This window comes from Molossus molossus, unplaced genomic scaffold (assembly GCF_014108415.1).
Source record: "Molossus molossus isolate mMolMol1 unplaced genomic scaffold, mMolMol1.p scaffold_m16_p_23, whole genome shotgun sequence".
In the NCBI taxonomy this organism is placed as follows: domain Eukaryota; kingdom Metazoa; phylum Chordata; class Mammalia; order Chiroptera; family Molossidae; genus Molossus; species Molossus molossus.
The window spans coordinates 12,518,477-12,543,566 of record NW_023425359.1 but is presented as its reverse complement, the minus strand read 5'-3'; the positions used below and the strand labels follow the sequence as shown (position 1 = coordinate 12,543,566).

The following is a 25,090-nucleotide window of genomic DNA, read 5'->3' as shown; positions in this document are numbered from 1 at the left end:
GAGAGCCAGGCTTGAAACCTGATGGCAATTTACAAGAAAATGGAAAATGTGAAGTTTAAAGAAAACAATTGTAGCCCTGGCCAGTTTGGCTCAGTGGCTAGTGTGTTGGCTCTCAGACCAAAGGGTCTCAGGTTCGATTCCCAGTCAAGGGCACGTACTTGGGTTGCAGGTTTGATCCCCGAACCCCTGGAAGGGTCGTGCGGGAGGCAGCCACTTGATGTGTCTTTCTCACATTGATGTTTCTCTCTCCCTCTCCCTCCCTCCCTTCCATTCTATCTTAAAAAATCAATGGAAAAATATCCTTGGTGAGGAATAACAAAAGGAAAAGAAAGGGAAAGGAACAATTTTATAACCCCACATTCTATGCTGTGGCTGTGAATTTCAACCGGTGAGCTGCAAGAATTTTTTTTTTTTAATCCTCACCCGAGGACATTTTTCCATATTTTGTTCAGATAGAGTGGGAGGGAGAGAGAGAGAGAGAGAGAGAAACATTGACGTGAAAGGAACACATCGAGTGGTTGCCACCCGCACAACCCAACCAGGGCCGGGGACAAACTGCAACCGAGGTATGTGCCCTTAGCGGGAACCGAACCCGGGTCTCTCTGGACCGCAGGCCGACATTCTAACCACTGAGCCAAACTGGCCAGGGCGAGCTGCAAGAATTTTAAAACCTGCAATACCTGACTACGTAGTCAGGGGCGCTGACCTCTTTTCTCTTAGAGTGTCAAATGAAAACAGTGACAACAGCCAACACAACAATAGCCATCTGGTGTGACTGAATCAAAAAGTACATGTTTTGGTCTGCCACAGTGTCAGTGATGAGTTTGCGTGCCGTGAGGTGGAAAGGCTGACGGTCGCTGTGCTGTGCTGGTGGCAGAGGCCAACCTCAGGCCTAAGTTCTTGTTCTCAGGAACTTTGGGTTAGAAGTTGGGGATGTGGTTGCTAATGAGCCATCAGGATGAGGTTTGGTTATTCCGCTCACCCCAGCCCCGGTCTCATTCCCAACCTCCCAGGCCAGGGCACTTGGTTATTTCACGAGACCCACTGGGCTGCACCGCTTGGTTCGTTTTGTCTTGTGGCTTGGCACACTGGAGCCCGTTGCCCCAGCGACCAGAGTACTGGCTGCCACTGAAGTGACCTTTCTCACTGAGCCTGTCCTTCCACAAGCTCGCCCGTCACTCCTGGTTTCCTTCGGTTTTCATGCCGTTGGGGTCCAAATACAAATCCAGTCTTTTTACAACTAGTTGTGAATCCGAGAATTTCGCTTCTCGCACATCTTATGGACACTTATGTGTCCAACTGCAGGTCTGTTTGCTGGTCCTCAGAAAGCAGTAATGGAGAATGGTTTGGCGCATGTGCTCTGAGTTCAGACCGCCTGGTTCAGGGTCAGTCACCACTAACTAGTGTGCCCTTGGGCAAGTCCCGTAACTTCCCTGTGTCAGTTTCTTTATCTCTAAATGACCCTCACAAGATGATCACGATGATTAAATTTGATAAACATGTTCAACTGCTAAAAATGTGCTTTCCACCTAGTAGATGCTCACTTACAGTTATTCTAATTATTGTCAAGAATGTAGGCAGCTTAAAACCATTTCTCTTTCCCAGATGGTAAGAATGCACCTGCAAGGTGACAGAATCACTGGGCCGTGGCCCAGAATGCACCAGGATCTAGTTAGCCAGATAACTAACCTTAGCTTTCTATTTGAGAAGAAGGACTCCTAATTATTCTTCATTGTCACTGTGGATGTCCCGGCAGAGGTGACCTCCTCAGAGGAGCTGAGCAGTGAGGTCCTGTGTGCGAAGGTCAGTGGTTGCTGCTGCAGCCCATTACCTGACTCGGAGGCCGTTTCTCTGCAAGTCAGTTTTTCTCCCGTCGATCAGATTGTCTTATTACCTCGTATCTAATGAGACAACTACCCCTCCTCACTTGCACCCCCCGAAAGGACTCAGAAAATGTACTTATTATCAAACTTCCCCTATTTGCCTCGATCTTGGGGAGCATTTCAGTTCCTCTGAGGTGGGCTAGTGACATTTCTGTGACTGCCCCCAGAGGACTCCGTCCCTGGTGCACAGTGAGCCTTACCTCTCCCCCTCTCCCCAAGCTAAAGTGTCTTCTTCCCATTGCATTCATTAAATTTGGACGTTTGATTGTCTCTGCTGAGCTGTGATGATCACCCTTTTTTTTTTCTTTCTTTCCTCCAGTATGTCTTTGCTCAATCACAGCTGTGACCCCAACTGTTCTATTGTGTTCAATGGGCCCCACCTCCTACTACGTGCTGTCCGAGACATCGAGGCTGGAGAGGAGGTAAGAACCCAGTTCCCTCTCCTTTTCCATCAGAGACCCTCTCACATGGTCCTTCCCTAAAACCAGTGGTGCCTGAGGAACAGCTTTTCATTGTCCGTCTGCCAAGGAGAAAATATGATACCTCAGCCCGGCAGTCAACTTACCCATCGTTACTTCTCCCAGATTATAGATGGACTAATTTTTTTTTAGTCACCGTTTTTCTAGATGATGACAGTTACTATTTTATGTGTGTGAGAGAGGTGTGTGTGTGACAGTGTCGGTGTTTTATACACACGACAGTTCAGTGGCTCTCATAGTTCTGTAACTGGTTGTCATCCTTCCGTGGGCTGACATCCCAAGGCTTTCTTACCCCAAGGCCTCTCGTCACATTTTGATGGTGACTCATTTTTATTAGTAGTAAGAAAGCAGGTAAGCTTTACTCTTTTAGGTTGTCATTAGTCCTTTACAAACCTATCAGTGTGTCTGAGTGATTGTTCAAGCAAAGATGCGAACTGAATATAGGGCAGGGACCGTGACCTCCTGCAGTGATTTGGCCTTGACCCTTCTAGTTTGGCACACTGCCAGGCCAGCCCTTTTTGATGAGGAACCTTCTCAGAAGTCCAAGGTCTGCAGGTGAGCTGCCCTAGGCCTGCTGGCCTGAGCCTTCACTACTCTGAATTCTGGGTTGTAGCTATTGACACTGCATGGAACCCAGTTTCCTTCTACCTTCCAATCTACTGAAGTGGATATTTATTGCGAGGAAAACAGAATATCATAAGATTTTATTGCATTTACGCAGCACTCAGCCAATAAAACCTAAACTCAGAGGTACCGTATTTTAAGTAGATAAGGATTTGGCCTTGATTGGACTCCCTCCAAGCTGATTTTCAAAGGAAGAAGCTGTTGCTTCTACAGCCATTTATTGAATTTTCAGTTTTCAGGACTTGTTACAAGGGATATCTGTCAGCAATATGGGGAACTGAGATATTTTTCTGGGGCCATATATGACTTCGAGGCAGGTAAGAAAGGGGACTGCTATCCGTTTTCAGAAACCTTAGTTTGGGACCTGAATGAAAGCTTCTGTGTTTTATAATCGTGGTTATAACGGTGATGATGATAGTGTTCTTTACTAAATTAAAAAAACACACTGTTTGCTTATCAAGGTTAGAAATGATTGGAATGTTCAGGAACAACAAAGACATTTTCTTATATCTTATTTTCTAGGCTTGGCTTCCAGTCATTCTCCTTGGTTGGTTTTCATCTAGTGCAAACATACCTTGTCTTTTGGTGCTTCTTTTACTTTCCACACCCTTCTCCTTCCATCTCGGGAGCAACCCTCCCTCTCCCTGACACAAAGTAGCCCTGCCCAGCGTCGGGCCCTGCAGATGCTGATCTTGTCCCCTGCGGTGCTTGCCAGACAGCTTCTCTGCAAAGCGGATTCTCCTCCCAGCCCTTCTTAGACAAGTGTGCTCAGGAGATACTTTTCCCATCCCATCGTCCCTGTCTTGGTTCCTGACACCTCCTCTGCTCCGCTGTCCCCACTCTCTGTGTACCGTTCCTGCATTCACTCTGCCCTCCAAGGCCCTCGGACACCGTTTCTTCTGTAAGCTTTTCCTAATCTCCCCAATTAAAGGGAGAGCTTTTCCTCTGTTCCTTGTGGTGGTTGTTACTATTTCTTTAGAATTCGTTCTGGCTCTTGTGGTGACATCTCTATTCAGCCACGAGGGTCATGAGGACAAGTAACTGTGTCTTACGACCCTCTGTGTCTCTGCATCCCCTTTAGCACGGAGCGCTGTGCCTTGTACCCTGAGCCATTTAATAGCTCTTCAGTGAATGGACTTCCTGTTAAACTGAGCGGACCAGAGAGCCCGGCAGCGTTGCTCACTGTGGGCACTGTGGCATCCCAGTGGGACAGGTTGATGGTGTAGACCATTGCATCATTGAAGAAGGCTGGTGTCCCCTCTCAGTTAATGCCTGTAGCCATCCCCAACACCTAAAATACATCCTGCACATCGAGAACTGACCCCTTGGGACAGAGAGAGAGGAGAAAGAGAACCATGAGAAAAGACATGTTGAGGTTGATTAATAGGGGTAATTGCTTTTATTATGCAAATATTTGCTTTAGTTAAATTAGGTAAGGAAGTAAATTTAGAAAGTTTGGTAATTTCAGCGTCACCTTTGCCTTTGGGCTGTACTGCTCCTTAGGGCCCCTCCAGTTTATGTGCTCAGTGTGGGACGTAAGTACAGAATACGGGGCTCCGGGACGCAGGGCTGCACCGCGTCTGACTCTGAGGCTCCTCCGCTTGTACTGTTGGATGGGTGAAGGAGGCTTGCTGAGGACAAGACCAGAGGTGGAATAAACTCCACCCCCTCCGTGAAACTACCACCAATCCTTGTGTGTGTCCCATGGGCCTGGAAAGAAAGTGACAGGAAAGCCAGCGTGTTGCCAGTTTGAGGTGGGACCCTTTCAAACTCAGGCAAGGAAAGCTGGAAACTGCCTGGGGCCCCGCAGTAACAAGGCCCCTGGGAATGTCTTACCCTTTGTTTCCCCACAGAAACCACCCTTTGGCCCACTTTTGGTCCGTTTCCCTTTAAACCAGCACCTAAGTGACCACTTTCTTACTTAAGAGTTTTCATTGTGATGCCGAGTTGTTGGCTTCGTTGCAGGTTTGTTTTGGTGGTGGCGGCGGTAGTGGTGGTTTGGGGTTTTGTCTCCTCGTGCAGCACCTCTGCAGGGTGATGTTTGTGTTGTGGTTTAAGGTGCCGGCTCACAAGCTGATGGCTGATGGCTGCCTCTTCAGGGCTTTGTTAAGCTATGAAACACACATTATCGTCTGACAGTCTTCCAACCATGGATTAGGGAAGAAAGCTGGACAGTCCAGGCCACTGTCGGGGGAATTCCTGGTGAGAAGAGGGTGTAGGTGTTACCCACAATGCCTCTGGCTGCCAGCATTCTCTGGAGCCATATAAATGGGGGAATGTGCTTTGCGTGAATTGGGCACATTGGTTTCCATGTGAAGTGTTTGGGAGTTAGGGCAGTCTGCTTCTTCTCCTAGTCACTTTCCTTATTTGCTAAATCTAACACATTCACTGTATCCTTACTGGGCATTGGGAATACGAGGATGAGTGAGACCCAGCCTTGCCTTCAGGAAGTCATGGCATAGTTGAGGACACTGACAGAACAGAGAACAATAGCAGAACGTGAGAAATGTAAAAGGATAAATGTGCACAGGGCTTTCTAGAAGTTCGGAGCAGGGCACCTAAGTGGCAGTAAGGGGCAAGGGTAGGGGTGGTCAGAGAAGGCTTTCGGAGATGTGACTGCAGGACGCTTAAAGCATCCACAGACTTACAGGTGCCTGAGATGGGGAAGGTGTTCTAGGCAGACACAGAGGCAGAGAGCAGAATGGTGGGTTTGAGGGGCAGGAAGCAGTGTGACCAGCAGATGAAGGAGTATGCAGGGGCCTGAGCAAGGAACCCATGGGAGCCGTACTAGGGAGCTCCGCTCACCTGAAGTTTCCCTATCAGTGTCTGCTGTAGAGGAGGCACTCAGCAATGTTTGTGGGAGGGAGGGGGCGGGGCGGGCAGTGGGACGTCATTGGGGGTTTAGGCAGAGGAACTGCATGATCAGATTTTCTGTGTCAGCGAGATTGCGAGAACGAGGGTCAGAATGATGCAGAAATCCAGGCAAGAGGTCATGATGGCGCCTGAGGTCGGGGAATTAAGGTGGTGGCCCAGATGGATCTGAAGAATGTAATATATAGAAGTTTAAATGAGCAGGATTTGATTATTGAATAGCTACGAGGGCATAACAAAGAAAAGAACAAGAATAACACTCAGGTTTGACTTTGTAAAAACAGAATTTTCCAAGTCTTTTTTCAGTTCAGAGCCAGTATTAGCATAAAAATTTATAATTGTGGCAATGTAAGTCCAGAAATGAAAACAAAGTCTCTCTCTAATTTGGTCATATTATCCATGCAGGTGTACATAAGTGAAAAGATGGGCTTCATGGAAAAGGGGTTCCTTTTGCCTTGAGATTTTCAAGTGAGCAATGCATTCAGTGTCCAGAAAAGAACTTCATGATATTACTCTGCTGTTGGAAATGATTTATTGCACTTTTCCTAAGAGCTGTGCAATGGCAGAGCAGTGGTCAGTGGCATTAACATTTTAATGCGGTTTCTTCTATTCCATTAAAGCATCTACCGATCAATGGTAAAGTTTTATATGTATGTTTCCACTAAATGAGCCCTGCATTTAGTGAGCAGATTCTCCATTAAAACTAGTGAGTCAGTGAGTCTTTAATAAAAGTTTTCATCTTTGGCTGATAAAATGATTGAGCTGTCATTACCAGCGAGTAATCTGGCAGCGGGCATTTCCCCCACATGTGAATATGAGACCTTCATCTTTGACACCGTGTGTTTCGTGAACCTCGGTGCCGGGAAGAGGAGCGGCAGGGGGCATGGGGCAGTCTTCACTGAAAGAGGCGTCTCTGAGCCCGGCTTGAGGGACCAGAGTTCTGAGGGGGCGGGCAGTGGAGGACGGGGCACTGGCCCGCCGAGGCAGAGACCATGGCACGCGCTGGCGTCCTGTACATTGTTCCAGGGGCGTAGCAGTGCGCCTCCCTGTGACAGACGGGGGTGGGGTACGCGGGGAAGCGCTGAGACCAGAAAGGCGGACAGAGAACGAGCTGGGGAGCCCGTGTGGGCCTTTCTCCCACGGGCAGGGAGAAGCGGTCAGGAGCCTTCCTGCGGGGATCATAGATCCGCTCATTTTACCCTCTCACCTCGTTTAAGGAGACCAGGGATCTGAGAGCCTCACGAAGGAAGATGGATGTGCGCACTGTCCCAAGCGTACTAGTAATAGGCTGATTTTCAAAGTGTGCTTGGAACTCGGCTGTTTGGAATTTGGGATCGAGTATTCTCCGTACACACGAGGAGCTTGCCTGATGTGCCTCTGCACTTCGGAGGCAGCCCTGGCTTCAGGTCACGAAGCAAGAGAAAGGTCTAGCACGTGGCTGTGGCCTCAGCCTCAGGAACCGAGCGGTCACAGAACAGGCTTAGCGCGGGCCTGAGTGCTTAGGTTTGAGGGTGCTGGCAGCTCCGGAAGAAGCTCGTCTCCCACAGCCGCCAGACGCACGAGACGCAGCTGTGTTATTGTAAGAAGAGTATCAGGCTTGACTCAGAGAGGTGGGTGCAGACCCCAGGGGTCAGGACCTTGGCTGGTTTGCACTGTCCCATGCTGCCTGTCCAGGTGAGTGCCCAGCCCGCAGCAGAGGCCCAACAATGCCATTGTCTATGTTTCTTAAGGGCAGGTCCTTCTGCTTCTGTGTATGGAGCCACATTTTCTAGTTGCCTAACATGTGAGGAGCTGGACAGCCAACCTGCCAGGTGAGGCTGTGGCTTCTGGCCCCCTGGTGGGGGTCTGGGGGCCTTGACAGCTCTGGCCGGCCACCACGCCTCCTTGCCGCCTGCGTGAGCGAGGCCCTGGAGCTGTGCTGTGCCGCCGAGGAGGCGGCTCTGCCCTGTGTGCTGGCAGACAAGTCCGGTCGTGCTTCGGAGCCCGGAGAGGCTTGCCTTTAAGCCTGCGAAAGCCACACGGTGTTTGCTCGAGGGAGCTTTTGTCATGTCCCTCAGTGACTAATTCCACCTTCTTCCCCATTCCACCTTCTTCCCCCGCCACGGAGACCCCCATAATTACCTTCTACATGCAAAAGCAAATAAGTAATTTATGCAGTATGTCCCAAGCTGATGTGTGTTACAGAATAAGAAAAACTAGAGAAGGGTGAGGGAGTTAGGAGTACCGGGGTGCACTGGGAATCGGGTCGCTCAGGTTAGACCTCAGTGAGAGCATGAGATTTGATCGGAACCCAAGAGATGGGGAGAGGGCAGAGGACCAGCCAGTGTCCCGGCCTTGAGGGGTGTGTGTGAAGACGAGGCAGCAGCTGGAGTGGGGAGAACGGGGGTCCAGGGAGGGAACAGGGATGGACTTTGTGAGGCCTCTGCTTCTCTCACCACCTGTTCTGAGGAACAGTTTTTTTCTTCCTAATGCATTGCAGACTAATATTTTTGTGAAATTTCATGAAAATGAATTATTTGGCGAATGAAATTTTTAAAAATGTAGAAAGCAGAAGTCCAGTGTTTTATTATGAGAGGCACATAGAATGTCTCTTACCAAATTGCTATAAATGTTAACTTTGCATTTCTTGACTTATTTCATGGTAGACTAGTAAGACCGTGGACCAGCAATTGGCCAGGAGCCACACTTGGAGTTGGGGGGTTCATTGAGAGGACGTGGCCTTGCCTCTAAGCAAACGGGGAGCCACTGGGGCATTGGAACAGAGGAAAGGTCTACCCCAACTTCCATTTTCAGAGCATCCCTCAGGGGCTGGCGTGCCGGGGCCCAGGAGGAGGCAAGAGCGCAGCTGTGAGACTGCATTTTGCAGGCAGCAGGTGATGGTGGCTCCGACCAGGATGGTAGCATTGGAAAAGGCAGAGTGTGCTTGGTTCTGGATACATTGTTAAGTTGAGGCCACAGAGTTTCCTGGTGGGTTGGTTAGGGGTGTGAAAAAAAGAGATGCCAAGGACAATGCCAAGGTTTCAGGTTGGATAATACAAAAGATGAATTACTGTCAACAGATTGGAAAGGCTCCAACTGAGACGCAGCAGATCGGGGCGGAGGGGGGTCAGGAGTTTGATTTGGTATATTTTGAATTAGACCTTCAGCACCTAGGGGATCTATTCAAGTGAGAAATGTATAAACATCACGGTGTTACCTGAAGACCTATATCTCGAAGTGGACTCATGGGGCTGGAGAGAAAGCTGAGAAGTCCTTGAAGTGTGCCTGCTCACCCAGGGTTTTCATCTGTCTTTATTTGAAAGGGTCGGGGAAAGTCCATTTAAGAGTGTCCATCAGTTACTGTACTCTGACGGTAAATTCTCCCTGTGTTTTATTCCACTTTGTTTTTGAATCTAGTCACAAGTAAGAAACAGTCTCTGGCAAAGATGCCAGATCTGGTTGTCCTGAGTTCCACGAGGCAGCTATAGAACTGGTGAGGATTTAAGGGCGATCTGGCCACATCGCCTGCCACCCCGTTTGATCGCCAGGATTAGTTCGGCTTCTCTGATTAGCAGTGATTATAGAATGTATTAACCAAACTTTAGTGACACTGTACATAGAAACAGCTCTTGATATTTTACTGTCCATTGAATAAAAAGGTAAGGTGTCCAAGTGTCTAGAGTTAATGAGCTCAGTTCTTTAAAAGAAATACATGTGCTCACCATAAAACAAAGATCGGAAGGCATTGCAAGAAAAATTTTACACGTGATTTGGATGGAGACACTATGAGTAAGTAGTATCTTCTCTCTTACACTTTTTGGTGTATAATAAAAATAGTTTTACTTTAATAATTAGCAATAGTAATGATAACCATTTGTTAAAGGAAATGAGCACAGCAGCCATGTGACCCTTTTCTCTTTGGCCTCCGCAGCTCACCATCTGCTACCTGGACATGCTGATGACCAGTGAGGAGCGCCGCAAGCAGCTGCGGGACCAGTACTGCTTTGACTGTGACTGTATCCGGTGCCAGACGCAGGACAAGGTATGTTGTGTGGAACCAGCTGGAAGCACTTCCGGGGAATAGCCTAATGACCTTTCAGAGAGCTCCGCCCTTATTTCATTGATCCAAAAGTAAATGACTGTCGGTGCTCAGTAGGAAACAGAAGTAAGTAAAAGACTGCACGTTGCTGCATATATTTCATTTACCAGAACTGCTGTCACCAACCAAGCAGTAAGAGGTTTAATCTCAGGCAAGGACCCATGGAGCTTAGAGTCTACAGGGAATGTAGACCTTTTGACTAAATCTATTATACCTTCCTCTGTATCATGACTTCCCGTGACCTCTGGGGCCAACTTGGATGGAGACACGTTGATTTCACTGCATGAGAAAGGCCCCTGAGCTTATTCTGATGATGTGAGAATCCGTGAATGTGATCCGTTTTTTATTAAAAAGAACTTTTAGAAATTAGCGAATTAAATGGGAAAAGTTGGATCCACTACTAATAGTTCGCCAAGATTTCATCTACTTGAGCATTAGCCTTTTGTCCCTTGAAAGCATAACAAGAATCACAGGGGATCCCCTGGGTTTCTCCGCAGACTAACCTGGAATGTCAGGCAGCAAGCTGGCTGCCCGCCCACCTCCTTGGTCGGGAATGGGAACGCTTTGGAGTTAGTACCTCTTATGTGACGTCTATATGGCAGACCCTCAAAGAATGTTTGAATGAGTGCTTGTATTTTATTAACATTGGGGTCATGTTCACCTTTGGTTTATTGTTGTAGTTGAAAATGGGGGCTAGCATAGTATATTAGGAAAGGGCTTGGCTACAAATTACAGATAACTGACTTTAGTAGGTATGGTATCTCTGTCTCGAGTTGTGGAGAATCTACAGCCCAAGGTGAGCAGTTTCTCGTAGATCTCATCACAGACCCAGAATCCTCTGTCTTCCTCCTCAGCCATCCCTAGCATGTGCCTTTTGTCCTCATAGTCCCAGGATGACTGCTGCCCCCAGCCCCACTCAGTGTGTCCAAGCTCTAGACAGGAAAAAGAAGATGCAGTGAAAAGCAGAGAACGAAGGGACGCCCTCCTAGGGCTCCCCACCTGCATCTTACTGTTGAACTGGCTCCCATGATGCTTTTAGCTGTGAAAGGTGAAGAATCTGCATTTTCGCTTTTCAGCCTTTAGACTAGAGCAGCAGTTGTCAATTTGTGGGTCATGACCCCTCTGGGGCTCGAACGACCCTTTCACAGGGGTCGCCTAAGATATAACAGTAGCAAAATTACAGTTATGAAGTAGCAACGAAATAATTTTATGGTTGGGGGTCACCACAACATGAGGAACTATTAAAGGGTCGTGGCATTAGGAAGGTCGAGAACCACTGGACTAGAGGAAGACAGGGAGAAGGAGGTTGTGAATGGCCTTCGGTTAGCAAGTGGCAAGCAGGCTACCGTATCCACGGAGACCACGTTCTTCCTCCTTTGAACTCAGATTGTTTAGTGTTGTATTAGGATGCTTCAGAGAAAGAACCGATGGGGGGTGGGGGTGGGGTGGGGGGGTGGGGTGTGTGTGTGTGTGTGTGTGTGTTTACAGCACTGTTGCTGTGTGTGTTTGTGTGTTTACAATGCTGTGTGTGTAATATTATTCAGCCATAATGAAAAGTAAATCTTGCCATTTGCAGCAACATGGATGGACCTTGAGGGCATTATGCTAAGTGAAGTCAGTCAGACAGGGAAAGACAAATACTGTATGTCATACAAAAGAATTAGGCTGGATGGTCCTCAGGTCCCTTCCAGCTCTGTGATTTCCTGTTTCCCTGAAATGTTTCCTAGTGAAAGTGCATAGGGTATGTATTTACATGAGAATGTAAACTTGATTTCAGTTAGTTCATCAGTTGTATTTTAAGTTTCTATTTATATGAGAATTATCTTCTGTTTAGCGATATAAATATCCCTTCTAAAATCTCTGTGCTGTTGATTTGCTTTGAAAAAAATAACAGAAGTAAATTTAGCTTAGTGCATTCCCAAAAGATCATAAATTAAAAATTAGTTCAAAAATAAATTTACTTCAGTTCCTAGATTTCAAGTTTTCAGGCTTATTTTTCTGTTGTTCTTGGAACCTAGAAAATTCATCTTAACAGGTTTCTACATCATGCAATATTTATGAGGTGCCTACTTGTACATGTGCCTGGACGCCAGGGTATCATGTTTCAGGAAGCCAAGAGGACTTTTAATAGTGGGTGTAATTGACATGTGTGGAGTTAGTTGTCATTTGCAATCAGCAGCAGCTTAATTTTTGAAAGAAGTAAAATTTATCTCTAAAGGAGGTTTTGGAATGATTTGACTTCTCCTGTGGCTTTCCCGGGTCAAAATCCAAGGCAATAGAAGTAGAACTGACCAAATGGAATTGATTGTTTCCATAAGTTGTGGGTAATAGGTAGCGGGCTTCCTGGATGTCACACGTTTGAGGGGGAGCCTTATTTACCTGCCATGACACTTTTTCTTTCCTAAAGCCTGTTACACTTGATCCTTCTTTTAAAACAGTTTCTATGAATTTGCTCTCAGCCCTGCTGCCCCGCTCCTAGATTGAAGAGGCCTCACTGGTCACCTGGCCTGCAGTTTCTTCCCTTTCATACAGCTTGCACACTGCTGTATAATGTTTTCTTAAATACCACCGTTTCTGCCCTGGCCTGTTTGACTCAGTGGTTAGAGCGTCGGCCTGCGGTCCAGAGAGACCTGGGTTCGATTCCTGCTAAGGACACGTACCTCGGTTACAGTTTGTCCCCGGCCCTGGTTGGGTCGTGTGGGTGGCAACCACTCGATGTGTCCCTTTCACGTCGATGTTTCTCTCTCTCACTCTCTCCCTCCCACTCTATCTGAACAAAATATGGAAAAATGTCCTCAGGTGAGGCTAAAAAAATACATACATACTTACATACATACATACATAGGTACCACCGTTTCCATGTCAGAAGTATACAGTGTTCAGCAATATCTTGAGTCTTCAGGATCAACTTCAGACTCTTACCTGGGCATTCGCTGTCCTCCAAAGTCATAACCCCAGGCTCCAAATGCCGTTGTTTCTTTTCTGTTTACTTCTTTCTTGTCTTTTCCCCTCTTCTCATTGCTCTTGTTTTCTTTTCAACTTGTTTTATCTAATTTTACCCTTTTCCCCACCCAAAAGATTCTGAAGTGGCTCACAGACACACCTGCACACGTATTCACACATATATACAGAGTTGGGAGGGGAAAAGTAGGTTTACAATTGTTTGTATGGAAAAAGACATTACCTAAAAGATAAATCATAAGTAAGTATACAAAAATAACAACAATAAGAAGAAGGCAAATAATACAAATAAATAATATAAATAAAGAAATAATTCAAGAATAAACCTCATACTCACAACTGTAAACCTACTTTTGCCCACTCCTGTATCATACAACAGCAGTACATGTTATGATTTGTGAAATAGAGACAAGAAATAAGGTGAAAGCAGGTTAGTACCCAGAACGCATGCCATATGATTTTATATACAAGCCATAAATCACAAATTTACTCTAAATTTCCCAGCAGCCAAAGCTAGAAGACTAATTTCAAAGCTCACACCCGGGGCCTCAGCCGCAGCACAGCTGTCCCTGGCATTGTGGCCTGAGGTGCTCACGGGGAACCCTGGGGTTGACCGGCCAGCATCCTTACCAGAACTCCACAACGGAAATAGCGGATTCTCAGAATATCCCTCAATGTGGGTGCTCGACATAATCTCACATTATAACTTAATGAAAGAAGTAATAAGGTGAAAAAATATATGTTCTAGGTCCTTATCACTCTGATGGTAGATTGTAGGCTGTCTAGAAGGGAACAAGGACTACGTATCCTTCAGGTAATCTGTCATTCCTGTTGTTTCTTGCAGTCTTTTAACGTTTCTACTTTTATTTTTATCAAAGTGATACATGTAAACAGTTTGAAAAGTCAAAGTACTGGCACCCCCTTGAAAACTAATTAGCACGCTTTCCTTCTGCTTCTGCCCAAGCCCTGCTCCCTGAACACAACCCTGTTGGCTTCAGGAATTTATTCCATGTTTCCCAAAAACTAAAGCTCCCTTAAGTCATGTCCTAGGGAAGGTTTTTGCTATTGAGTTAGTTTAATGACTGCTTTTTTATTTCCAGGACTTCAGATTCGCTTTTCCCCTGTATCTCCCGGCTTATGTTTTATCTCCAACTAGCTCTTACTTCTCATGCACGCCTGTCTGTTGTTTGTTTTTTGAGCATCCTGGTCATGCTTGTTTTAAGCTGTGGTCAGTCAGTGCTGTCGTTTATTTTACTGGACTGAAATCGTGTTCTGATTGTTGGTTTTTGTTGGTTACCTCCCTTAGCATTGCGGTTCCCTGAGTGTTTTAGAATTTGGAACAGCAGGCTCATTTGGGGGCTCGTTTCGGTTTTGTTCCTTTCTCTCCATGTGCTCATCGCTTCAGTCTGGGAGCCTGTACTTTCCTCTCCCAGGCCCCTCAGCCCCAGCTCAGACCCTGGCTCAGTGGCCTTTGGAACTGTTGCATCACAGCAGTGTTTTGGCTGTCATAGTTCCGGCTGCTTAGGTGATGGCATCTTAGCTCTGCCTGTCTCCTAGCCTGTCCAGGCCCACAGCTCCTTATAAACATTTAGCTCAAGGAACAGGTCATGAGCCCTAAATTTTTTGCCTCCTTATTATAAACAAGGGAGTTTCACCTCCTCCCCCGGCTTTAAGCTTAAAGCTGACTCGACTCACCTTTCTCCTGTGAAGCCTTTTTATCCCCGTTTAACTACTGAAACCGAACTGGGGCCTCTACTCCCTGCTTCCAGAGCGAGGCCCTAGCTTCCGCCTAGCTCACTGCTGTGCATTTCTGTTCCGCCTGTGGTCCGGGGGATGTGTAGCTTGTCTTTTGACCTTGGAAAGCTATTTTTGGTTTCTCTTTTTATATTTTGCTTAGCATGGCTCTGGGTTTGGAGAGGGGAGCACTTCAGTCTGAAGTGACCACATCTTGATTGGACGTCGGTAGTTTGCTTGCCAAGTACATAGGTAAGAATTCAGGTCGTTGGAGGCAGAGGGACATGTGAGGATAAGCAGCGATCTGCTCTCCCGAGCGCTCTGGCCCATGGGCACCTCCTCCCGGGGCCAGCCTGTCTGCGCGCAGGCGTGGGACCTGCGTCTCCTTTTACCGCAGGCCTCTGTGGAGGGAGTTGAGCAGAGTTGCTCTGAAAACAGTTCACTAAGTGGCTCTGTAGGGGGGAAGCCCTAATAAGCGTCTCATTCCCCGATGCCACAATTCTAAGTCCACTGCCTCTTATTGTCTTCTGTTGAAACAAAGCAGTGTTAACTATTGTCTCTGGTAATTATTTCAGTTTCTTTTCTGAGGCCCTCTTTCGTAATCTGGAATTCCCTTTGATCCCTTCTGAGCCCCCCCCATACATCTGTGAGCTAGGGGGCCGTGATGGAGCCCAGCATCCTACAGAGAAAGGGCTCACCCCGCGAGAACCGCCTCAGTCCCTTCCTGCGCTGCCCTCCATCAGCTGTGAACGTCGCCGGGAGCGGGATTGAGCCACAGGAAGAAGCAGTGATTCTCTGCGAAGGACGAAAAGAACCGAGTTAAAGCTGTAGTCAAAGGAATGAGCGTTCTCTGCCCAAGGAAAAGTGTGCATGGTAACTCGCGTCTACTTGAAATATGAGCAATTACTTAAAGGTCATTAGTAAACCAAGAATTTTTTCTGCCTCCTTCCTCTATTTTGTTAAATTAATTGTTAGCAGAAACACCTCATGGCGGGATGATGAGCCCAAGCAGCTCTGAATTGTTTTGCATATCAAGTTTTGACCCTCTAAGCTGAAGGTTAGATGTTTTCTATGTTTCCTGTTTCTGGAGTTTTCTTCAGAACCGAATTACCTTGTCTTCAGGAAGATTAGGAAGCTGTAGCAGGGGACTGAAGAATGTGTGTGTGTGTGTGTGTGTGTGTGTGTGTGTGTGTGTGTGTGGTTTTTAAGCAGTCAAAACCGAACGTCACTGACTGTGTTACCTATGTCTGGCTTCTCCAAATGACCGGAAGAATGGGGTTCCCTGGGGAGAATGCAGTGCTGGCTGTCATTCATGTCAGAGGGAGGGAAGGAATGTATTGACTTCATAACCACATAATGCCGTCTGCAGTGTTACCATGAAATGCCGGAGAGGCTTCTGGCCATGGGACAGTGGGCCACGAGGTTGGCTGGGAAATGAACAGTGAAGCTGTTGCGTTCACCCTGGAATCCACTGCTGACCACATCACAGGACGCAGCCTCCATGCTGCCTGCTCCCCGGAGAAAAGGCAGCCCGCTCCCCAGACTTCTCCATGTGGCTCTGGTTTGTCCAGAAGTGCACCCCAGGGATGAGGAGAGGGTCCTTCCACACAGTGTGGTGGCATGGATTCCCTCTTACAACCTTTCTGGTTCTCGCACATTCTTTCCTTCTGGTTTCGGTCTCTGCAGAAGTATGTTTTCTCCTGCACCAGGCACAGTACCCAGCCCAGCACATGGCACACAGTGTGCAAGAAGGGCTGTAGACAGAGGTGGTCTTCCTCGGGGAATATTAGAAGCTACAGCACCTGCTAGCGCTTTGGGGATGCTCACTGTACTCTGTGACTTACACGCCTCGTCCCATTCATCTCCACCTCATGTGCGTGTGGGCTGCGCCTAGTCCCGTTTTGCAGATAAGGTAACCGGGGCTTTCGGGCTCACAGTCTATATTCTTAACTACTCCATTGGGCTGTCTCAGATTTTACGAATAACAGATAAATTTTCCCTGTCTTACTATTTAAACATTGAAGCATAATTTGCATTCAGTAAAATTTACTCTCTTTCGGTACAGTTCTGTGAGCTTTGACAAATGCATGCAGTCTGCAACCACCACCATGACCAAGAGACAGAACAGCCCATCACCCCCCAAATCCCTCCTACCGCTTTGTAGTCAAGCCCCACCCCCCACTTCCAGACCTTGCTAACCCCTCATCTGCTTTCTGTCACTGTAGCTTTACCTTTTCCAGAATGTCATGTAAACTGCCCCAAGCTCCATCTGATTCTGGCTTCCTTCGCTTGGCACGATGCATTTGGTGTTCAACTGTGTTCTTTTATCCACTTATTTATAAATGTATCATCAGTATTTGGTTCCTTTTTGTCGCCAAGCAGTATTCTATTATGTGGCTACCCACTGTTTGTTTATCCACTCACCAAATGAAGGATGTTTATGTTCTTTTCCAGTTGGTGGTTATCAGTAGGGCCACTGGAAGCATTTACATACAGGTTTTTGTGTGAATATACATTTTCGTTTCATTTGGGTCAACACCTAGCAGTAGGAGGCTTGCTGGGTGTATGGTTATATATGTTTAACTTTGTGAGACGTTGGCACTGCTTTCGAGAGTGGTTGTGCCATTTGAATTCCTGAGCCATGAATGAGAGTTTCAATTACTCCCTGGCCTGGATTTTGTTAGCTTTTGTTTCTATTTTTACCATCCCAGTTGATGTGTAGTGATATCATCACCTTGTAGTTTTCATTTGCATTTCCTCATGACTTTTTTATGTATTATGTATGTATTTTCTCATTGTATTTTTTTATGAGCTTAATTTGCCATCTGTATATCTTATGTGGTGATAGATTTGTTCAAATCTTTCTTTCTTTCTTTCTTTCTTTCTTTCTTTTTTTTTTTTTTGGTACATGCCCTTAGCCGCTAGGCCCTAGTGAGACCTGAACCTGGAACTCCCTAGTCCACAAGCTGACGCTCCTACCACTGAGCCAGACCGGCCAGGGCAATTAGGTATTTTCTTCATGTGGAGCTTTGAGAGTTCTTTATTCTATATATGTACAAGTCTTTTATCAGATATGTGTCTCATAAATATTTTTCTTAGTCTGTGGCTTGTCTTTTCATTCTCTGGACAGAGTCTTTTAAAAGCAGAAGTTTTAAATTTTGATGTAATAGAATTTTTAATATTTTTCTTTTATGGATCACTCAGTCTTTTGATGCCCAGTCTAAGAAATCTTGGCTAAATCCAAGAGAATAAAGGTTTTTATTCTATGTCTTCTATCAGGAGTTTTATAGTTTTAGGTTTTACACTTAGATCTTTGATCCATTTTGAGTTTTTATATATGGTACAAGGTTAATTTTTTGCATGTGCATGTCCCATTTTTGTAGCGCCATTTGCTGAATCAGTATCTTAAGGCAGAAGGATGTTACAGAAAGGGTGCAGCATTAGATATAGAGGTTGGGTTCTAGTCCTAGAGCGTCTACTTGTAACACAGTGACTAGAGCCAGAGAGATCAAGTCTGAGGGGTGGGTAGCAGGGCAGTTGATGCAGGGCGTAGAGCTCACGCTTGGAGTCAGTGAGTCCTGGCTCCGCTGCCTACTAACCATTTCTCACTGGCAAGTTTCCCTGCCTGGGTCTGAGTGTTCTCTTTCGTAAAATGAGAATAATCTATACCTGGCAAAGCCGCTTTGAAGTTCAATTAGATAATGTGAGTATAGCTTGGGAGATGGTAGACATTCAACAATGGTAGCCATTATTGTTATTGAATGACTTGAGGAAGTGGCTTATATTGAAAATTCCAGGAATTATGGCATCCTCAGTTCCCATCATTTGCTGACCAGGGTCCCTGAATTGCTGGCATGATCTTCTTGATAGCTTTTTAAGTCTTCCTGCTCCAACTTTTAGTAAACTCTGTCCCCCCTCCCCTTTTCTGTTCTAGTGCCTTCTGTGTGCTTCTAGTGGTCCCTGCATTGGGGTGGTAGGAGTTTTTCATTCTTGTTTTCTCCTTGGATGTACCCCCTCTCCCTAGCCTGGCTGTCCTTCCTGAGAAGTGAGCTGACCTTTGTCCAGACTTTGGGCTACGTGACTGCCCGTTGTCATTACTCATGCCGTCCTGCTCACTCCTACAGTTCCTGACACTGCTCGCACCAAGGGGTGTGTGTGGGGAGAGGGAGCCGGGTACAGGTGTGGGGTCTGTGGGGGGCTGTGCTAGGGAGGGGGTTTTCAGGCTGACAAGCAGGCAGCAAAGACGGCGCATGCCAGCTCGCTTGTCCCCTTCTCCCAGACCCCTGGATAGAGTGATGTCATCCTGGACTCCCTCTTCCCTCCAGTTCTCTCCCAAGCGAGGCGATGCATCTTTTCGGGTTTGCCACATAGGAACTGTTCAGACTCTGTGAGCAAGACCACACTTGGAGTCTCTCGCTCACAATGAAACAGAAATAATGAAACGCCATGGGATGGACAACAGACGAGGCTTCTCTGGCCACTTCTCCCTTTCGTTACCGAGCAGGGAGTGCCCCCACTTCCTCAGCCCCCAGCCCGGAAACAGGCCTCCTTAGTGGTCCCGGCAGTTGCAGGGCTCCGGGCTGTGCCGTGGGAGGGGGCAGCGGGGCTCTGCCCAAGGCCTGTAGCTGGCCTGCAGTGACAGCAGGAGGGATGCCCCAGAAGTCAGGAGGGGGACGTGGGGTATCCGATCCTCTCATTGCCTTACTTTGTTTACAAATTAAAGGCACAGGTGCCATTCAAAAATAACTTTTATTTTACTTGCAAAGTACATTTTCCCATTATTTGTTTGCTGGGCTCAACAGTGAACTTGAAGGCTGACACTTTCGATCCTCAGTACTTGGCCCAAAGCCTAAAAATAGGATGTGCTTGACTTCACAAACCTTTGGATGCTTAGAGCTCTGGGCCCCACAAACTCCCACTAACACCTCACTGTTGGAATATGGGAAGACGCAAACTAAAGAGTGAATTTCATGGTAACTGCTGGGGTCACTAGTTCCCCAGTCACAGCCAGCCCCCTGCAGTGACATTGCCTCCTTGGAGGGACCAGGCTGGGGAATCGGTGCTGCTGGTGAGGGCCGGGAGAATATATAATGCGGCTCTGGGTTGGGGATGACGCTCTACCAAGTGTGGCTCCACTTCGATAGTCCTCCACTCTGAAAAGTAGCCGGCGGGCTCCAGAAAGTGTGGCAGATGAGCCGATGCATTTCTCCACACTCTCGCCCCAAAACCTGCTAAAATGATGGTCAGAGGGGGCTCTTCCTTTGTCGTGTTGATTGCAGACCTGCAGAGTCTAAAAGGTGGACCCAAGAGAGCATACTTCCTACTTAGATCCGTAAGCAGATACCCCAGAGGCTCAGTGGTATGCCAGGAGTCCATTGAGTTTGATTAGCTGGGAGAAATATCAAGCATGTGGTCAATACCTTCACATCACAGAGAGGAGAAATGACTTGCACCACTCACTCACTGAGTGACAGGACCAGGAAATCCGGGTATCCTAATTCCGGGGCAGTATTCTTGATGGGGCGACTAGGTGTGGAGGCAGCAGCAAGAGGTAAAGGCAAAGCAGTCACTTGGTCCAGAAACTCCATTTTTTACTCTTTTTCCCGAAAGATCACTTTATTCCTCATTTTTAAATGCTTATTATATTATCTTTATTCAATTTCTCAAGCCCTTTGAATAATAGAGCTATAGAAATAAAACCAGAAAATGTATATATATTTTAGACTTGTTTTATTGCTGGATAATTTAGCACACTTTAATTATAATGTTTGTCCAAGACCCTGGACTGGTTTTCGCTTCTACCTGGGAAGGTGAGATTAGGTCAGTGTAGTACGAAGAGACTAAACCATTAGCTTCAAGAACCCCGATTCACACTCACAAGGACTGTGGTCAGAGTGAGTCTTTTTTTTTTAATCCTCACTCGAGGACATTTTTCGATATTTTGTTCAGATAGAGTGGGAGGGAGAGAGAAAGAGAGAAACATCGACGTGAAAGGGACACATCGAGTGGCTGCCACCCACACGACCCAACCAGGGCCGGGGACAAACTGCAACCGAGGTACATGCCCTTAGCAGGAACCGAACCCGGGTCTCTCTGGACCTCAGGTCACTGCTCCAACCGCTGAGCCAAACCGTCCAGGGCCAGAGTGAGTCTTTTCAGTTCTGGCCCAGCAGTAACCCTCTGAAGTCAGGCTCTGCTAGTGCTCCAGACAAGTGTGCCTGGCTTTCCCCTTGAGCTCATCACTCGTCCGTAATTCCCACTGACCAGTCTTTCAGCAACCTTGCTTGCATGTTTCCTTTCCTTCTTTTTCTCCCTCTTTTTCATCCTTCCTCAAGTATTTAGTGAGGCGAGGCTTACAGTAATTCACTATGGGAACCCTGAAATGGAAAGCGTGCCCCTTCCCGCAAATGGCGCACTGAGATCTGAGTGTGGAGACAGACAGCGGGTACACACTTCAGTTCGGTGTGACAGTTTTCTTCATGGAAGCCTATTTGAAGTGCAAGGGGAGCAGAGGAGGAAGACTGTCTCCCAAGTCAGTCAGGGAAGACTTCACAGAGGAGGAGGCATTTTATCTGAGATGTAAAGGCTTTAGGTATAGGAGTTTTCAGAGGGAGCGCTGCAGACCAGGACACGCCCTGTGAAATAGCCTGGAGGTTTGGCGAGTACAGTGTGTCAGGGAACTGTATAAGGTTCTGTACACCTGGGGGATAAAGGCTGGTAAGGCTAGGACTGGGGAGAGGGGTGAGTTCTGCCCAAGAGTCTGGATTTTCATCATGGGGGGATGTGAAGCTGCTGAAGAAAGTGAGGTTGACTTTTGACAGCAACAGCCAGAAAAAGAAAATGGCATGTGTAGCCTGGCCAGTGTGGCTCAGTGGTTGAGCGTCGACCCTGCACCAAGAAGGTTGCTGGTTTGATTCCCAGTCAGGGCACATGCCCAGGTTGTGGGCCCGATCCCCAGTGAGGGGCATGCAGGGGTCGGCCAGTCCATGTTCTCTCTCATCGAAGTTTTGTCTCTCTCTCCATCTCCCTTCTCTCTAAAATCAATTGTTTCTACACATGCCATTTTCTTTCTTTTAAAAAAAGAAAGAAAATGGCATGTGTAGAAACAAAAGTCAGAAACTACTATTCCACAAGGAAGGAGAATCATCTAAAATGAACCGTGAAATTAGCATGGTTCTCACACCCTTACACCCCGAAGAAGGGCTTGGCAAGAGCTGCTTCTGGTGTGAGTGATGGCAGCCTTTCTCCCGCCCCCGCCAACAATGAGATGCTGTTGGGTCCAATTAATACCTGGGGAGATGGCAAATGGTTTGTTTCAAATACTCATCTGCTCACAGACAGTTTCTGGGTGCTTCAATTAAAGATTAGAATGTTTACCATTTCTACTGAGTATTAATTGCTGAGGAGAGGGCGTGAAGATTCTCTGAACTAACTATACTTCTCGGTAATTAGGATATGGTGTTGCTTAATTTGCAGACATCAGCAAATCTTTTTTTCTTTCAACCTTTATTGCCAAGTCATTTTCAGACCCTGAGAACTCTACAAAGTAAAGAGCGAAGTGGGCTTTTTCTGTCTCTTGTTTTGATGTGTAAATTGAATCCCGGAATTATTAAAGCATTGGTAATGCTTTCCTCTCTATGAGATGAGAATTCGAAAGCTGCAACTCAAGGCCCATAAAACAGTTGTCTGTGCATTTGTCATTTCCCCTCGATGCAATAAATGTACTTACCCTCCATCTAGAATCATCTTGCTACTTTCAGAATTGAGTCAATCTTGGCATTTTTTCAATGCTTTCTTATCCTAATTTCCTTATTTATTGTACATCTTAAAACGGAACACATAAAGTAGCAGCCAATTAATAAATTATGTTTTCTGCAACTGAAGTAAAAACGTTAATTATTTCTAAACAATTAGCCCGCATTCAACATGGGGGGAGTTCCTCAGTGGGGATAATAAATACAGCCTCAGAAGATGAGGAAAATTACCCAAAGTTGACATTATATCAATGAATCTCTACTTTTTACAACTACTTTACAACTGCTTTCAGTTATGAATGAGGTCAATTAAAAATAATTGTAGAAATCGTGACTACTAACCTCCCTAACTTCATATCATTGTCTTCCAGCTCAACAAAGACTCAGAGCAACGTTCTTCCTGAGCTTTTTTTTTTTTTAATTGAGAGGAAAGGAGGGAGGAAGGAATAAGAGAGAGAGAGAGAGAGAGAGAGAGAGAGAGAGACAGACTGATGTGTTTTTCCACTTATTTATGCATTCATTGGTTGATTGTTGTATGTGCCCTGACCGGGCATCGAACTCCAACCTTGGTGTGCTGGGATGATGCTCTAATCAACTGAGCTGCCCGGCCAGGGCCCGTTCCTGAAATTTTTGTTTCTTTTTCTGAAGCCGTAGTTCACTATGTCCAGCAGCCCATAACTTAGAAAGAGACAGGGAGAACCTCTGATGTGCTCAGAGAAGCACCATAGAAAAACAAGACTCCGAAGTAAGGAGAACTGGAGGGAAAACGGGACCTGGCCTGAAAGTGCAGAGGGCACCGTGTCCAGGCTGACCTACCTGCACTTGTCCTCACGAAGCTCCGGCCAGCAGACTTAAACCGGGTCTGTGGACTAGAAGGCCTCATGTCTGGACCTTTTCTGTTAAAGACTTGGTACCATTTCCTCTGGGGGTGGGGGTGTCTTCTAAGAGCAAAGTCTCCCCATCTGTCTGCTCTCTGAATTCCCAGGGAGCCTCCTTGTCCTCTGTCCTCAAGTTCTGGGATCCTTTGACTTGGACGAATCCCTGGATTAAGTTCAGTACATTGCGACTGAAATTCACACATTTTATCACTAAAAAACAAACAAACAAACAAACAAACAAACAGCAACAAAAAACACCCTTTTCTCTATAAAAATAGATTTAAAAAAAAAATCACCCACTCTGGGTTTGGGCCATTTTTATATTTTGCCGTTGGTTCCTGTGACAGACATTTGCGGAGTTCCTGCTGTGCACACAGACCTAAAGATGACCCTGCTGGCTGACGCTCTCTGAACAGCAAGCCCACCAGAGGCAGAAACGAGGCAGGGGTGGCTGCTAGGTCTGCGCCTCACTCACAGCCCTGGGCCGTCTGCATGGCAGGCTGCTCTGCTGTCGGCGGGTGAGGCTGCTTCAGGCCAGTGAGCACAGATTCCGAATGGCCAGAAAGAAGCAATGCTTCTCCCCATGTCCTCTAGCGTGAGCACCCCAAAGAAACACACTATTATCTGGGAAATAAAGTTGATTTCTGGACTTTAGTCCCCAGATTTTTTGTTTGCTTTGGTTTTATATTATTTTTTAAGCAACAGAGTGGCAAGGGGAGTCAGAAGGGAGAGTTTAAAAATGAAAGAAGGTAGATTAGTTCTTTACCCCCAACTAAGTGGAGAATAGCCAAGTTGTTATAGGGTGTTCCGGGTTTCAGACTTTTCTTTGGGGAGGGGGGGTTTAAGCTCGAACAAGACACTCCTGTCAAGTTTATTTAGTGTGTCCCCCAGTCTTAGCGCTGAGAGCCTACTTAGATGGTATCTGGGTTTTTCCTAGGTAATTTGATACCACTATGTAGTTTGGAAAAAAATAAACTTTTTCCATAATGCTCTTGGTTGAGTTTCTAGTTACCAAGTGAAGAGCAGAAAGGTTTTTAATATTAACAGCACAGCTTCAAGGGATTGTTTATACCCTTTTTGCATTTGTAATTTCAGGCTATAAAGATTAAACAGACAGGTTTAAACGTAAAATCACTAATATTGTCAATTACAGGCAATTACTAGATGTCATTCTCTTTCCCCAGCAATCACAGTGCTGCTGGTCTAGCAATTAGAGAAGCACAGCCCACCCTTTCCATGAAGTATGTACTCTTGAAAACAGTGTGTCCCTTTATTGATCGAGCTTTTCATGCTACAAGCTCATCTCAACAATTTTCACATAGGAAAATTACTGCTCCTGCCATCTAGCCTTTCAATTAAGTATGCTTTGCTATTGTTACTGGTCAGTTTGCTCTTGGTTCTTGAGTTCAGCAAAGACTCCAGAGCCAAGAACTCTAGTGCAAGAGGAAGTTTATTTAGCATGCAAAGCGAAAGTACACTCAGAAGATTCAAGTGGGCTGCTCAGAGCACTACCTTGGCCTTTTGGAAGGAAAGTCACAGAAGCAGAAGTGAGCCAGCTGGGCTGCATGGACTCAGGAAACAGTTACAGAAGTAAAAGAAGGGCCCTTGGATACAGGTTCAGGGAGTTCATCCAGGACAAGCTTCTGCTGCCAGCTGCTCCCTGAGTTGCAAGTCTTACGGGGACACTTAGATTTAGGAGAAAGAAAGCACAGGTACATGCCTGAAGAAAGAAGGTGGGGGCGTGCTCTAGAGAAAGAGTGCACACTGGGTCTTTGTCTAAGGGTTTTTATCTGTTTTCTAAAGGCAGGAATTTTAGGGGAGTTCTCAG

The 25,090-nt window shown here is 46.5% G+C and overlaps 1 protein-coding gene across 10 annotated transcripts in view; it reads left to right on the top strand.

Annotated features, from left to right (window-relative positions):
- SMYD3 (SET and MYND domain containing 3) overlaps positions 1 to 25,090 on the top strand; it is a 552,423-nt gene that overhangs the window by 419,923 nt on the left and 107,410 nt on the right. For 9 of the 10 annotated variants that reach the window (XM_036277707.1, XM_036277710.1, XM_036277709.1 and 6 more), the window contains 2 exons: positions 2,203 to 2,305; positions 9,768 to 9,878. In XM_036277707.1, the coding sequence (XP_036133600.1) occupies positions 2,203 to 2,305; positions 9,768 to 9,878 (214 nt within the window). Of the gene's footprint in view, positions 1 to 1,341; positions 1,386 to 2,202; positions 2,306 to 9,767; positions 9,879 to 25,090 lie in introns of those variants that run through there. The other variant, XM_036277712.1, reaches the window with a different exon arrangement.